We start from the raw sequence: 17,008 nt of genomic DNA, 5'->3' as shown, positions 1-17,008 counted from the left end.
GGAGTGCTTCATTTCAGGATGCATGTAGACCCAACTGACATAGAAAAGTCATTGTTGACATTTGTTAAAGATTGGAAACCTCCCATAGACTTTTTGTGTGAAAAAGAAATAAAGATATTTGGATTGGAGATAATGTTTGTTTATAGAAAGTGGCTTTGTTGGGTGTTATATTGGATTGGATGAAGTGTGTGTGTACGTGTGTACGTGTGTACGCGCGCACACACATATATATAGACAGATGAAGAATCAGAGGTTCTTTACTTACTGAAAATTATTTTTCTACTTTTCTATTTTAACCTCTTTTTCTACTCTTTTTTTTTATCCTTTTACTTTCTCTACAGTCGTACCTTGGAAGTTGAACAGCTTAGTTCCCGAACGTTTTAGCTCCTGAATGTTACAAACCCAGAAGTGAGTGTTCCAGTTTGAGAACTATTTTTGGAAGCCGAACATCCGATGGGGCTTCCACAGCGTCCGATTGGCTGCAGGAGCTTCCTGCAGCCAATTAGAAAGCGCGCTTTGGTTTTCGAACGCTTTGAAAGTCGAATGGACTTCAGGAACTGATTCCGTTAGACTTCCAAGGTATGACTGTATTTCTTTCTGTCCCCGCCCCCGCCCCCGCCCCCCGTTTTGTGTTTTTATTGTATTAAGTCTTTGTTCGGTTTTTTTTAAAAAAAGTTTTTCTTTTAAAGTTTTGTATTTCTCTCTATAAACCTCAATAAAATTTATTTTTAAAAGTAGACCATCCCACCCAAGTATAGTCAAACTAGTGAGCATCTGATTAGCAAACCACTATAGCAGAGATGGAAGATGCTTTCTGCCTGAGGACCACATTATCATCTGAGCACCACATGTCAGTGATGGGCAGAGTCAGAGGCAAAAGTGTCCAGAGCAGGCATCCCCAAACTGCGGCCCTCCAGATGTTTTGGCCTACAACTCCCATGATCCCTAGCTATCAGGACCAGTGTTCAGGGAAGATGGGAATTGTAGTCCAAAACATCTGGAGGGCCGAAGTTTGGGGATGCCTGGTCCAGAGCAACAAGTACACATTTTTCCTTTCTATAGTAGACTAATTTGTACACGCCTGCATGCTGTCTCTGTCCTCCATCATGGCAAGGAAAACATTATCAAGGAAAGACTGTGGAGAAGGCTACAAAAAAAAGCCCAGCGAGGGGTGTGGCCTAAGAAGAGGAGGTGTGGCAAGGGAGGGGCATGGCCTGGAGAGAGTTCTGGTGGCCAAACAGAGAGACCTGGAGCACTGCATTTGGTCCTTAGGTCTGTTCTATGATTTGGCCATCATAAAAACAATCCCCACCACTGGAATTCTGTTGTTTATTTTAAATATATATATTATTTCTTTCCTGTTTTCAAAGGAGAACTCAAAGCAGCTCACAGCCATCAAGTATCAGACAAAATAGAAATGCAAACCGCAAAACACATTACGCCACCATTGCAATAAAATGGCAATTAACCCAGGAAACGGAGTCTAGCAAACAGCAAAAACCAAACTCCATAAAGCCAAAAACAACATGAGGAGAGACAGAAAGAACATTAACATAATTACTCTGCTGAAGAGCTTCTTAAATAAGCTGGTTTTAAGCAAGCACCAATTGCATTGGGGATCAGGAGATCTCAGTGGATCCAACTTGCAAGTTGCTGTGGGCCCATTGAGAGAGACTGTGAGCAATGATGAGTGGTCAAAGAGAGAAAAGGGAGAAGACTGGGAAGAGGATGTATTGGAAGTTGAAGTGGTAACAAGGCTTAGTGAGCAGGAAGAGGCTGTTGCAGAAAGAAGTCCAAAATCAGAAGCAGAAGAGGAGGGAGGCCAAGAGGCAGCTATGAGTCAGGTTTTTGAAGAAGCAAGGGTGTCTCCTCCTGCTACTGTGACCAGCTCCCCTCCTACCAGTCCACTAGGACCAAGAGAGGGTTGAAGTGGGAGGAGCAAAGGTAGGCATGCCAACATAGTCCCAGATTGCTTGGGAAAGACCCAGGAGAGGAAGAGACTTAGGCAGCAGTGGGAAGAAGAGGACCTTGGGCTCATGCAACTGCCTCATAGGGGCAAGGCCTACTGAAGAGTTGCTGTGCTCATTAGGCCTGACACCCCTGAGCAGATTTTGTTTCTTCTAATAAAGTGTTAACTTGACTGACAACCTGTAAGCTAACAAAATGTATAGAACCCGCTCTAACCTGCGATGGAAATATAAAGAAATAGAAGGAACTATGTATCATATGTGGTGGAATTGCAAAAGGATAAAGGAATTTTGGGAAATGATCTACAATGAGCTAAAGAAAAATGTTTAAATTAACCTTTCGAAACCAGAAGCCTTTCTCCTGGGGATTATAGGTGTAGAGATACCGAAAGATTTAAGGAGATTATTTATGTATGCAACCACGGCTGCAAGAATGCTGTTAGCCCAATGTTGGAAAGGAGAGAACACACAGACAAAAGTGGAATGGCAGACAAAATTATCTGAGTACATTGAGATGGTAAGATTGACAGTTAGGAATCAAGATCAAAAATTTAACTGAGAATGGGATAAATACAGACAATATTTAAAAGATAAATATGTAAAATATGTAAAAACATGTAAAATCTTTGGCAGGCTTTGAATGACTCCTGCAATGTGAAGTATTGGAAAATTTCAAAATAGATGCTGTTTAATATGCAGTTGATATAGAAATGTAGAGAACCCAGGTTGGGGAGGAGGGGAGTTTCAATATGGGGAAAACTTTACCTTATTCCCAACTTTTTTTAAAAAAAACGTCTTTTATTTACACTACTGATGGAGAGTTACAACTGTGATTCATTGTAGAATCAATAAAGATTGAATAATTTTTTAAAAACTTCACTGACTCCATGTGATATATTGCTTGCTTACTCCTGACAGTTGTTGATTGAAGCAGAGAAAGAACTTAGCACACACACCCTTTTCTGTGTCCACACTCAAAATAATCCTTTCCCTGCTCTGCGTGAGTCTGTGTGCATGCATTTTAAAGCAGAGTTGTTGTTTTTTATAGACTACAACTCCCAGCAGCATCTGTAGGGCCAAAGGTTTTCCATCCTTCCTTTAAAAGCTGCCAGGGTTCTGCAACCCTGAGTTTAGCTATAACAATCTCCCCCTCAACAGCTGCCTTGTAAGTTACGAAGCAATCGTGCTTTATTTTCCTCCCCTTTTAGAACCAATAACCAACCTACAGATGGTACGGAGGTCTAAAAGGAAGGGAAGACTCCTAAGAGTGAATGCCCTAATGAGCACATCAGACTGTTCTCTAGCAGAAGACAGAATTAGCATCTGTTCTTGTGGAAGCAGACACATAATGGGTGCTCTGCAGAGAAATACAGTTCCCTTACCGTACGGACTCAGTGGGTGCCTGGTGGTCTAATCTGCCTGCAGAATTATCAAGCAGCAAAAAATGAGTTTCTTGGGACGAAGGCCCTGCCTGGAAGGGATCAGAACTCATTCGAGCGATGCCAAGCAACCTGATCTGCATTTGCCTTTTGAGTACATAGGATCTACTTATTTATGTAACCTGCTACTTCTGTTGGTAGAGGCCCTATTTTGTATACAATGATCAGGAAAGAAAGTACTTGAAGTAGCAGAAGTGGCAATGGAGTGTGTCACAGGCAATGCGTTGAGACTACTCTAGAGTAACGACTCTCCAGACCTTTGCCTTTTCATGCTTTTATTAAGTGCAGGCTATTTACAGTGCTAGAGCTATACAGGATACATCCGCTTAGTCTGACCCAGAACCCTGGAATGGCGCGCTCCGTGTCTTCTTCCAACATAAGAGTCTGGGCACCCCATATCTCCTCCCGCGTTTCCTCCTGCGTAATTCCGGAACCGGAGGGAAAAAGGGTCTCCTTTCCGTGTTTTCCTTCTCCCCCTCTTCCCCCTCTCGCTCTTCCTCTCCCACGTGCAGCAGGGGCTCTCCTATGCTGCTAGAGCCCTGTCTCCTCCTTCCTCACTGGACTCTTCCCCCTCCCCGCTGGCACTACTGCTCATAGCTGCCAAGTTATCCCTTTTTTTCAGGGATTTTCCATTATGCTGAATAGGCTTCCTCGCGAGAAAAGGGAAAACTTGGCAGCTATGCTACTGCTGGTGGAGGAGCTGCTCCTCGGGATGGGGGGGGGGCTCTCTGTACCCTTTCCCCCTCACAGAGCTTCAAATGTTGCCTGTCCTTTCACACTACAGTGGTACCTCTGGATACGAACGGGATCCGTTCCAGAGCCCCGTACGCACCCAGAGCAGTACTTACCCTGAAGCGCAGAATCTGCGCATGCTCCCTGCACGATTCGGCACTTCTGCGCATGCACGTCTGCACATGCATGAATCGCCGAGCCCTGAAGTAACCCATTCCGTTACTTCTGGGTTCGGCGAGTATGTACCCAGTGTTGTACGCAACCTGAAGCATACATAACTAGAGGTATGATTGTATAGTCAAAGTCTCCATTCTATATGCAAGTAATGCTTCTGCAAAGCTACTCAGAAGTTAGCTTCTGCCTGAGTTCAAAGAGACCTGCTCCGAGATATGTACAATTGCACTCTCTGTCCTTGGGGGACTCCACTCCATGATGCTGTACCTTGAAATTTTCCATAGGGGAACAGTTAGGGCCAGAGGCGCCAGCTTGCGAGGGTGATGTGGGAGACTGAGGTTTGTGCATGGTGTCCTGATGTCCTGACATCGTGAGCAAGCATAGTGCCTCCCTAAGCTGGGCAGAAGCTTCCCGAGCTTTGGGAAGGAGGTGTCAGGGCATCCCTAGGTAGCAGGACCAGTGGTCAGGGCTGATGAGAACTGTAGTCCAAAAATCAGCTGGAGATTCAAGTTTGGGAAACACTGATTTAAAGGCAAACCTACCACATTTGCACTTTCCAAAATGGAAATCCATTCTTTGAGGTTTGCACTTCTCCAGATTTTACACTGCAGTTCTCTAGCCAAGTAATGTTTACCAATAATAATAATAATAATAATAATAATAAAGCCACATATGGTAGAATAAAGTGTGCATTAATTTCAATTTTGCAAAGCAATTTCCTCATATATGGTGCACATCTCAAAAAATGAGAAAGTACAATCCCAAAAATGCACTGTATGTGGGGCAATTGCTTTGCAAAAATGTATATATTAAGAGAAATTCACACTAAAATGATGTATTTTCATAAGAAGTTGGGGGAAAAAATACTGTAAACTGACATGGAAATGTGAAGAACTGAATTTATGACTGAAAACGTGAGAAACTGAAATTGACAGATTCTCCCATCCCTAACTTATACAGTACTGGTTATCTCCAACATTATCAGGGTGAGGTCTTTCATTTTCATTTTGTGGTAGCAAAACCAGCATATGTTTCTGTAGCACCTAAAGATGACACATGTGATCATCGTCACCAACATCTTGAACTCTCATAATAAGCTCTCATGAACCACTTCGTCATCTGAGCAGGGGGGGGGGGGATGCCCTGAACTGCTCCCAGCAGCGGCGTGATCTGCAAAAACCAGCCATTGAAGCTTTTTGCAGCCCAGAGATAAACATTGCTGCTTGCTAATGTAGGCAGCATAGCTACTGCCAAAGGTCCAGGAATGAGGGGTGACTGTATACTTGAGTAACTCTAAATACTGTATACTTAGTAGCTCTAAAATGAGCATTGTTTATGTTGGCAGATGAAACAATGTGATGCAATCTAGGATATTGAGAAGCTGGAACATTTGCAGAGGAGGGCAACCAAGATGATCAAGGGTCTGGAAACAAAGCCTGATGAGGAACGGTTGAAGGAGCTGGGTATGTTCAAGCCTGGAAAAGAGGAGACTGAGAAGAGCTATGAGGGGCATCTTCAAATATCTCAAGGGCTGTCACATGGAAGATGGGGCGAGCTTGTTTTCTCCTGCTCGGGTGGGCAGGACCCAGCCCAATAGCTTCAAGTTACAAGAAAGGAGATTCCCACTAAACATCAGGAAGAACTTTTTGATGGTAAGAGTGGAATGGTCTCCCTCGGTAGGTTGTGGACTCTCCTTCCTTGGAGGTTTTTAAACAGAGGCTGGGTGGCCACCTGTCATTAATGTTTTAGTTGAGAATCCTGCATTGCAGGGGGTTGGACTAGATGACCCTTGGGATCACTAATAATAATAATAATAATAATAATAATAATAATAATAAGAATAAGAACAACAATAATAATTTATTTTAAATTTGGCTGGGTTTCCCCAGCCACTCTGGGCGGCTTCCAACAGAAAAATGAAATAAAATAATCTATTAAACATTAAAAGCCTCCCTGAACAGGGCTGCCTTCAGATGTCTTCTAAAAATCTGGTAGCTGTTTTTCTCTTTGACATCTGATGGGAGGGCGTTCCACAGGGCAGGCGCCACCACCGAGAAAGCCCTCTACCTGGTTCCTTGCAACTTGGCTTCTTGCAACGAGGGAACCGCCAGAAGGCCCTCGGTACTGGACCTCAGTGTCCGGGCAGAACGATGGGGGTGGAGACGCTCCTTCAGGTATACTGGACCGAGGCCATTTAGGGCTTTAAAGGTCAGCACCAACACTTTGAACTGTGCTCAGAAACGTGCTGGGAGCCAATGTACATATTTCAAGACCGGTGTTATGTGGTCTCGGTGGCCGCTCCCAGTCACCAGTCTAGCTACCGCACTCTGGATTAGTTGTAGTTTCTGCGTCACCTTCAAAGGTAGCCCCACGTAGAGCGCATTGCAGTAATCCAAGTGAGAGATAACTAGAGCATGCACCACTCTGGCGAGACAGTCTGCAGGCAGGTAGGGTCTCAGCCTGCGTACCAGATGGAGCTGATAAACAACTGCCCTGTAGGGCAGTCTACAATTCTATGATTCTCCTCCCCATCACATCATGGCAAGAGAGAACAGGTCAGCATGGGACAGGGTGGGGGGTGTCGGTGAGTGTGCATGGCTGCTATTGCCTCTCAGCCCTTGTACCTCTCTGCCTAGCTGTCGAACATTATTTCCAGCTTTACACGGAACTGCCTTTCTCTCCCATGACTGCCTCTCCTCTTTAATCTTTGTTTAAACTGCCTCTCTTTACAGCCAGCCCCACCACCCTTAACTCTGTTAATTTACTCTGTAATGCTGATCTAATAAGTACTACATAATATCATCGCACAGAACGCTACTATTAATACCTGCGCAAGCAGTCTGTGACTGGTGCTGCATTTGCAATTTCGAGCGCGTGCATCAGCCGCTGCTGATAGTTTGGCAGCGCCAGATTCATCCATTGACCTCAGCAGACATCCAGCACAATGGGCCTATAACCTCCTTTCTCCTTGGTGGGTAATTTGGCAGCCAGGGAAATTATGTTGCTACAGCAGAAAGTTAACGTCTAGGGAAGGAATTGTGGCACCAGTTCAAGCAGAAGCCGAAACAGTAGGAAACCAAGGAACGATGTTGCCGTGCCTTCTATGAGCTTCTCAAAAACTTGGAGCTGGGAAATACGGTCCCTTGGGCGCCTGCACCAATCAGAAGCTGCGCCCTGGTTTTCAAACATTTCACAAGTCAAACGGACTTCCGGAATGGCTTAAGTTTGGCGCTTTTGTTTTTGCTATTTATTTTGCATTTTTGTTTTAGAGGCTTTTTCGGTTGATTTGTTTTTGGGACTATGTGGAACCCACTTCAGCTACTGATTGATTGATTGATTGATTGTGTGACTGCGGAAATGGATAAAAGCCACCCCCCATCCAAACAATTAAAAAATAATATTTTTAATTTTTATCATCTACAATACTATCTTATTTATTATGGTATAGTATAGTACAGTACAGTGGTACCTTGGTTTACAAACACAATTGGTTCCGGAAGTCCGTACTTAACCTGAAGCGAACTTTCCCATTGAAAGTGATGGAAAGTGGATTAATCCGTTCCAGACAGGTCCGCGGAGTACTTAAACTGAAAATACACAAACCGAGGTGTACTTAAACCGAGGTATGACTGTACAGTGATTATTGCTTTCATTTTATGGATCAATGGTCTCATTAGATAGTAAAGTTCATGTTAAATTGCTGTTTTAGGGGTTGTTTTTAAAAGTCTGCAATGGATTAATCCACGTTGCATTACTTTCTATGGGAAAGCGTGCCTTGGTTTTGGAACGCTTTGGTTTTGGAACGGACTTCCGGAGCGGATTAAGTTTGAGAACCAAGGTCCCACTGTGGTGAGCCACAGCTCACAGCCCTTTCTGACAGACTTCCAGGGACCAAATAGGCTCCCTGGGTTCATTGCCTGCTTGACACTTTTGGAAGAAGACAGAGAAGTGCCAAAACATCTGGCTGGCCAGAATTCAATGACTGCTGCTGGTCACAAGTTGTGCAGGCCGGAATTGACCCATGGAGTCGTACCACCAACAAGCCTTGGTCAACTCCCATCAGATACAGCCGGCACATCTGGAGAGCAGCAGGATGGCAAAGCTTGTGCCAGATGGAATGCCCTCTGGAAGGCCAGCATCAGTCCCACCAATTAATATTACACTAATGGAGCCACATAATGCAGCTCTGAAGACAACTGGTCCAGTATCATAGGTCTTCAAATCCTTCGCCAACGGCTACTATTAGCACTTGATGAATGAACAACAATGGACACAGGAGGGTCGCACCACAGATTCATAGAATCATTATATTATTGTGTCCAGATCTTACCCAGGACATGTTGGAGTGGCTTTTTCTTAATGCCTTGTTGAAGACTGGCTTGTATTAGGGCCAGCCTGAGTCATGGCCATCATTTATAGTGTCACTGGCTTGTCCAATATGAGCAGCAGGTGCACAATGAGCAAGTCCAGGGTAAGAGGAACAGAACGTACTCCCATCATTGTCCGGAAGGCAAATCCCAGCCATTCCATTTTCATCTAATTTCTCTGTGTGCTTTAACATGATTTCCAGACTCAGTCTCTGAGCTTATTGAATAGCCTGGGGGCAAAGCGCTGTAGAAAGTATCTCATCTCGATCTTTCTCCCCTGTATATAAACACACACACACACACACACACACACACACACCACTTCCCAGTGTTCAATGCCACTCTGCCATACCAAAAAAAGGAAGTTAAAAAACTGAAATCCTGCACACAGTGAAAGAGGGGGCAAAGTCTTCTCTCACTCCAGAAACTGGAGTTACCCAGAAAGTGGGAATATAAATACCGGTAGTTTATAAGTGATTATGTAATAGGGTAACCCGAATCGAAATAGGACTGTTTATATAGACTTGTCGACCGTAAAAGGGGCCTTGTGATTAGAAGGGTTAATAATAGAAATATGGTTTTGACTGAGATGGGGAGTTCTTAGAAGAGAGGCGTGGGTATAAGGAAGAGAATTTTTAGTTTATAATATGAATTAAATGAATAAGTATGTTTAAGGTAGAAATATAATATGTAAGGAAAGTGGAGTATGATGTTGTCATAGATGATAAATATGTAAACTATAATGAAAAGGATAATTATAGAATTTTGGTTTAAAATTTAAAGTGTATAAACATGTTTAAGATAGAAAGAAACAATGTTAAGATGATGATTATGAAATTGCCAAAGAGAGTATAAGATGAACCACAGGAAGTGGGGCTGAGGAAGTCAACCTACAATGTCAGAAAAGATTAATAGTTTTTGAACTATCGTATATGTATGTTTTTGTTTTTTATTATGTTTATGTTAATGTTTTGATTTGTGTTTCCTGTTTTTTGTGTTTTTTGTTTTCTCTTTTAGGTATTGCAGGGGGTTGGTGTGTTGGTGATGTTTTGTTGTTATATGTTAAAAAACCAATAAAAATATTTTTTTAAAAAAGAAAGAAAGTGGGAATATCTCTTTACATTTCCCATTCCCTTATATAAGGTGGGGTGGGAATAAATCACAGCACTTGACAACAGCGCAACCCCACCCCTTCTCTCTCTCACACACACACACAATGACAGACACAATTATTCCCTACATAGATGCAAAAACTCCTCATGTGTGTGTGTGGGTTTTGCTAAGTCGTTCTGTTTTCCAGCACAAGTTCAGAAAGGGCTGAAACAGGACCAAGACTCGCTGGGGCTCAGTCCCAGGACCTGTTTCCAACCTGCCCCTCAACTTGTGCCTTTAGCAGCAACTTGACTGGCAGCAATTTGGAGGAAGCAATGCTCATCTGCACTACGCCGCGAAAAAGCTTTGCCAGCTGATTTCTGCAGATCAATCCTCCGCTAAAAGCACAGGAGCAAGTTCTCTCGGGCCAATTGGCAACCCTACCTGGACTATGTTTTTGCCTGCTCAGTGAATAACTACAGCCAGCGCCCCCACACTCAGGATGAAGGAGGGGAGCTTTCAAGGCAAATGGCTTTCAGGAAGAGCTGAGACCCAATGACTGACTCCCTTGTTAGAGAATTGGCACAAAATTCAGAGAATGCAGATACTCTGAACTCCAAGCACCTTAAATGAATTTTGTATAACTGTAGCAAGACACTGATAATGTATTTATTCAGAAACATTTAAAACTCACTGTTGGGTTTTTTAAAAAAGTTTTTTTTTAGTTACAGTGGTGCCTCGCTAGACAAATTTAATTCGTTCCATGGGTCTTTTCTTATAACAAAAAAATTCGTCTAGCGAATCCCATAGGAATGCATTGATTTTTTTTTGCCCATAGGAACGCATTAATTGAATTTCAATGCATTCCTATGGGAAACCGCGATTCGCTAGACGAATTTTTCATAAAACGAATTCGTCTAGCGAGGCAACCTCCGCTCGAAAAATCCTTTCGTTAAGCGGAAATTTCGTTAAGCAGGGCATTCGTTAAGCGAGGCACCACTGTACTGTTCAGCATGGGAATTGGACTTATAAGTTAAGGTATACATTAAAGAAAGCGAATAGCATATACTTGTGTTATTTTGTGGAAACACCTGCTGCTTTAAAAGAAAACAAAAGCCAACACCAATTCTTCCATGTTCACTAACTTCAAACCTACTGCAAAGCCAAACTGGAACCAGGCAGAAGAAACTAAGTGTACTCTGTGTCTAATTTAATTTCACTGCCGGTGGCTCTGAGGTTGCTGCTTTTACCCACCAGGCAATGATACAAGGACAGAGCATTAAATCAATCTCTTGGGAAGGAACAACTTGCAAAGTAACTAAGAATCTTAGAGGCTTCTACAGAGTATCCTTGTTCCCTTCTCCTTTTGACAAGAACCGTCCTTAAATATTTACATTTGAATGTAATTCCATGTAGCTGTTTAGAGATAGGTGAAGAAGAGTAATGTGCCAAGCAGAATAATTTTAGCAAGGAAGACTATGTAGCCCTGATACTTAATTAGACACTGGTTATGAAATGCCATACAAGCTTAGCAGAGTATTTCCTCTGTTAAAACCAAACAACATACATTTCAAATTAATATATTGTGACACTGAACAGTGAGGTGGGCAAGGTGTGTGTGTGTGTGTGTGTGTGTGTGTGTGTGTGTGTGTGTGTGTATGTGGTTGTTCACTTGTAATTATGCAAAGAATCCTTGGCCTCACCACACCCATCTCCAACCTAGTGCCTTTCAGAAGCTGGACTACAACTTCCATCATCCTTGACCATTGGCTAGGTTACCTGTGGATGATGGCAATTGGAGCCCAATGCCATTTGGAAGGTGAACCAGCTTGGGAAATACTGGTTCACCGTAACAAATCTACTCTTAAAGTGCACAGCAAACTACAGTACAGATTAAATGCATTAAAAAATATACAAGAATGAAGACTTGAACACCTAAGCAAAATATAGATTCCATACTGAAATAAAATGAATTCTTAATTACTATGTTGAGAGGTAAGGGGCACAGGTGGCGCTGTGGATTAAACCACAGAGCCTAGGGCTTGCCAATCAGAAGGTCGGAGGTTCGAATCCCCGCAACAGGTGAGCTCCCGTTGTTCAGTCCCTGCTCCTGCCAACCTAGCAGTTCGAAAGCACGTCAAAGTGCAAGTAGATAAATAGGTACTGCTCCAGTAGGAAGGTAAACAGCGTTTCCATGCACTTCTCTGGTTCGCCAGAAGTGGCTTTGGCATGCTGGCCACATGACCCAGAAGCTGTACACTGACTCCCTTGACCAGTAAAGCAAGATGAGCGTCGCAAACCCAGAGTTGTCTGTGACTGAACCTAATGGTCAGGGGTCCCTTTACCTTTTATGTTGAGAGGTAGTAATGATATGCTAATGGAACCTCAGTGGAGGGTGAAGAGTATCAACTCCAGACCATTACATGGATGTAAATCCCACTGCCTTCAACACAATCTACTGCATATTTGTTTGAGAATGTGGATTTAAGACACCTTAGGCAGACTTATGTGAAAATATGCTCTCCTGGAACAGGCAGGACTTACGCAATGATCCATGCAATGTTTACTTTCAGGTACAAGCTATACAAAACATCCACCACAGTTCAATTAAAGTTTTTGATGTAGCCCTTACGATGACATTCAGTCTCAGCAAAATGCATGAAAGTTTGGTCACTAACAACACCCTCAAAATCAATGGGACTCGGTCTGTTCAAGCAGCCTTGAAGCTTCCTTGGATATTAAATTGGGATTGCAATTTAGCTTGAAATGTTCCCTCCCCGTGAATTAAGGAGCATTGTTGAATGACACACTGCCTTAACTTGCCTTTGGTATATAAAAGCCATCTTACAAATCAACTTCTCCGCAACTATTTCAGCGGCTTCCTGGACGTATAAAGAAGATGCTATAGGTTTGGCTGAATTGAAAAAGGACAGAAAATCCCAATTCTGAAAAAGGCCACACACAACCTGACGCTGACAACCCTAAAGAGGCATTTGAAAGAACAGCACCTACATTTTCCCAGAGAGTCTTCTATCTTCTTGACACCAGTTGGCTACCCTGCCAGCACCTTAGACTAGCTGCCAGGTTTTCACTCCGACTTCTCTGCATGCAGAGAAATAAATTGCCTAGTGATGGGTTGTAAAGGGAGATCCCGGATTTGTATTCTCATTAGTGAATAAAGGAAGGAGAGATCAATCTTCTTACCTTGAACTGACAGACGCAAGTCACAGTGTCTCCAATTCTTAAGCACTCTCCGTCAAATTTACAGGTATTGGTGTCGCAGAGAAAGAGATCGTTTTCTCTGTCATCATAACCTCAAACGCAAAGAGAAAAACACTGTCAGCTTTGGGTCTGGCAAAGAATATCAGACAGGGGCAGCTGCTTTTCAACGTATGTGGCACACCTAGCATTGTTTGATGAAGCAATGTGCAATCTAGAAAGGTTGTCTTTTCATCCTCACTTTGCCTTGTTCTTGCCCGTTTCCAGAGGAGTTTGCAGTCCCTGTTAATCTCCCAGCTCCTCCTCCTCCTCCTTCATTGAAAGTAGTTTCCATTTCCACAAAAATCAAGCATTTGGTTGCAAAGCAACATGATTCTGTACCCCTCCCCGTTAAATCTTCTGGTCCAAAGTCTTAGAATGGGAATTTCTCCAGGCAGTGACAGAACAAAGCCCCCTAATAATAAAGATAAACAGGCTATGTGCTTTTTGTGATAGGCTGTCTGATTCCAATGAAGATTGATCACCTCCAGGTTAATAGGAGGGATGCCAGGTTCTCGGCAGAGCTGCTGAAAGGAGACCTAGCTCCTTTCCTCCAGTTTTGACAGGCAGGCTAACAAATCTGGCTGGAGGTTCAGCTCATGAATGCCAGCTCAGATTTCAGACCTCAGCTAGTTGCCATCCTACTCGGGGAGTGTGTAGCATAGCAAGGTATGAAGCCAAACAGCCATATTTGGCTTGAAAACCGTCAAGATTGTGTTCTATTGATTTAATTAACATCTCAGCGTTCCTAGCCATGTCCTGGTTGTGCAATAAAAATGGAAACACCATCCATAGAGCAAAAGTGACTTATTGACCCTAATTACACACACACACACACACACACACACACACACACACACACTGCACTGAACTATGGTATTCTAGTTATACACCCAAAGTAATCCTGGGGTAATTAAAAATAAATAAATTAGAGAGCCACAATGCTGGGCTAAATAATGCTGAATTTGCTGCAGAGGTTATTGCAACTTGAGCTTTGGTAAAGTATTGGGCTTCCCATAATTTGTGAAATCAGATTTGAGTTATAAGATAGAAGTAACATGCTCTGTTACCTATCCAGCATACATGCGGAGAGGAAATGTAGGTGTTTTGCTTAAGATACTGTACAAAGTTACACAGCATTTTTAGTGAAGGGCAAACTGCATCAAAACCTTACTAGTGTGTTTGGAAATGTCTCTGTGTGCAGCTGTAGATACACATCTATAGCTGTATGCACAATGTTTATTTTTCTCTCTGTGTTTTTTTTTTAAAAAAAATATCTGGATATGCAGCCTGCAAAAGAAGGTACTCCCAGAAGCATTTGCAAACCAGTATTGTGTGGGAAGCACTGTACGAATGGTAAACACACTCCAGACAGAACTACAATTAACCTATTGAAGATGAGTCTGGTCATAGGAAAAGACAACCGATGGAGAGAGGGGAGGTAACTCCCCACAGCTTCTTCCTTATTCAATTAGTGCATTTTACTTGAACTGTGTCTGGCAAACCACTTTAAGCAGGGCTGAAGCCGACTAACGAAATAAGGAAAAGGCAAGTCTGTTTCATGACAGAAAGAGGAGGAAAGAGCCTCAGGAGCCGATTCTAGATTATCTTGCTTTGTGTGCTGTGTGAATTTGGGAATAAACACTTGCTCTAAGTTCCCTTCAAGAATAACAGGATTCCTTTTTTTTAAAGCTAAGAGAAAAAAGCAGAGAAAAAAAGAGGTTTTAGGCAACCCCAATCTCTGCTTTTAAAAATAATATATACAACTATAAGACTATGGATAGCCTTAAAAGCTTTAAGGCAGGTGGGAAGGAAAAAAAATAGATTTCCAGATTAGCTAATTTGCTGGTTCTTCGAAAGGAGATCTAAACCCAGCCTGCAAGATCTTATGACTTCTCAGGGAATCACAACTTGATTTATAGCATCCTCCCCGTCTCTCTCCTGCTCCAACTTTTAACACTTCTAAAAAAACAACAAAAGACCCACCCTTAGCGTCCAGACTGTGCAAGTCTGCAGAGATGATAATCAAAAGCCCATTTGAAGCAGAGGCAATTAAAAAGGTGGCGGAGGAAGTAGAGAAAGATCTATAGATACTTTCCTGTCCTCTTTACTGACCAGCCTATTCTATTCCTTTCGCATCAAATCCGACCTGTAATTTCCAGACAGCTGCGCGATGTGCCAGAGAGGTTTTGAGAGGACTGGCTCAACCCCACCCCTCCGATCTCTTTTTAGAAGATGCTTTCCTTTAGAGATGGATGGGCATCGCTGTACATTTCTCTCTCTCTCTCTCTCTCTCTCTCTCTCTCTCTCTCTCTCTCTCTCTCTCTCTCTCTCTCTCTCTCTCTCTCTCTCTCTCTCTCTCTCTCCCCACCCCAATTCCTGCTCCCCAAGCTTACCAGAGCAATTCCAGCCGGTAGGCGTTTGGCAGTCACTTAAGGAGGTAGGGAAAGCTGCAAGTTTCACCGGTCGGGCTACGATGAGAAACAACACCGGCAGGAGCAACCAGCAAAAGCAATCGCAAAGTGTCCAGCCGCTGCTCCACTGCCGAGGTGGGGAAGATTCCCACAACACCATGACTTCGTAACTCAACTCTGCAGCCGCAGCAAGAGGGAACAGCAGCTTCCCCCCAAAAGCGAATGGCTCTCTCGGGCTGACGGGGGGATCCTTAGCATCCCGGGGGCCCCAGCCAACAGCAGGTTAGGAAGAGGCACCCAAGTCCTGGCATGGTGATGATGGCGAGGATGATGATGATGATGATCCTGAGAGTTTCAGCAGAGATATCCAGGGGCCTGGCCCAGCCCGGGGAACGGCATGAGCAGGGATGGTCAGGAAGGAAGAAGAAAAGGAGGAGGAGGAGGAAGAGGAGGACCAGGAGGCTGGAGCAGCCGCTGCCATAAAGGGGTCGGGCTGGGCTGGGCTTGGGGAGAAGAGAGTCAAGGCACCTCGCAGCTCCGCAGCCGCTGCCTCCTCTCCTGCTCTGCCGCCCGCATCCCTCTGGCGTTGGGAAAGCAGCAGGTCCCCTCAGCCCGCCGGGGTCACGTGGCGCAGGCAGCGCGGGCCGTGATTGGACGAGCGGGATGCAGGTCCCTGCGAGGGAGGAGGAGGAGGAGGAGGCGGCAGCAGCAGCAGCTGGAGAGAGAGAGATGCTGATGCTGCGCCCGCTCCGCGCTCGGCAAGGCGAGGCGCACCGGGGAGGCTCTCAGGCGGCTGCAGCAGCAGCAGCACCCAGCCCCACCCTGGGAGCTGGCTGACTGGGGGACCATCCAGCAGGCAGATCAAAGAGGAGGAGGAGGAGGGAGAAGCGGCTCCCGGAGGAAGATGGATTGGAAGGGTGGTGGTGGGGCAAAAGAAGGGCGGCGGCAGCTGCACCTTGCCAGGTAAAACAGCCGCCCCCGTCCGTCACCTGGCGGAAAAAATCCCGGCTGGATCTGCAGCGAGGAGCGTCGGGCGCACTGTCGAGCCGCGGGCGCTTCCCCCGCTGCTGCACTGGCGAGGAGTGACTGAGAAAAAGCAAGCACTCCCGTGCACTCAGCCCCAGTCACCAGGCATGGGAAGTTGATTGCGGTCAGCACGCATGTGCAAGCGCCGTTGGCGAGCCGCGAGTGTTTGTGTGCGCGCGCGCGGGTTGCATTGACCGCTGCATGTCTCCAAAGTGGCCCCGTCGGCGTGCATGCTCTCTACCTGATCCACCTGTGGTCTGTTGTTGTCTAAAGGACTCGGAGCGCCGAGGCGAGTGCCCGGCTTGGAGCACCTCGCAGAAAAGCCTCGTATCCCCCACGGAGGCGTTGGTCCCACGAGTGGAGGATGTTTCCCTTGAGCGTGGTCCCCACGGGTGGATTCCTCCCGCCACCAGATTGGCCACTGCGCTCGCTCGGGCCGACTGCTCCTACATGGCCACCTGCAGTGCCTCCTTCCGAGATTTCAAAGTTCCTAGTCGCGGTCTAAAGGGTGTGTTGCTCCCCCCCTCCCCAAATGCAGG

General features: G+C 44.9%; 1 protein-coding gene across 2 annotated transcripts in view; it reads right to left on the bottom strand.

Annotated features, from left to right (window-relative positions):
* The window catches only part of TMEFF2 (transmembrane protein with EGF like and two follistatin like domains 2), a 236,504-nt gene extending 220,496 nt beyond the window's left edge, over positions 1-16,008 (bottom strand). For both annotated transcript variants that reach the window (XM_035132318.3, XM_088654639.1), the window contains exons 1-2: positions 15,426-16,008; positions 12,976-13,085 (exon numbers count right to left, since the gene is read on the bottom strand). In XM_035132318.3, the coding sequence (XP_034988209.1) occupies positions 12,976-13,085; positions 15,426-15,603 (288 nt within the window). In that variant the 5' untranslated portion in view covers positions 15,604-16,008. The remainder of the gene's footprint in view (positions 1-12,975; positions 13,086-15,425) is intronic.
* Positions 16,009-17,008: the final 1,000 nt, after the last annotated feature.

Source organism: Zootoca vivipara, chromosome 1 (genome assembly GCF_965207765.1).
Source record: "Zootoca vivipara chromosome 1, rZooViv2.hap1.1, whole genome shotgun sequence".
Classification (NCBI taxonomy): domain Eukaryota; kingdom Metazoa; phylum Chordata; class Lepidosauria; order Squamata; family Lacertidae; genus Zootoca; species Zootoca vivipara.
This window is presented reverse-complemented; position numbering and strand designations above follow the sequence as displayed.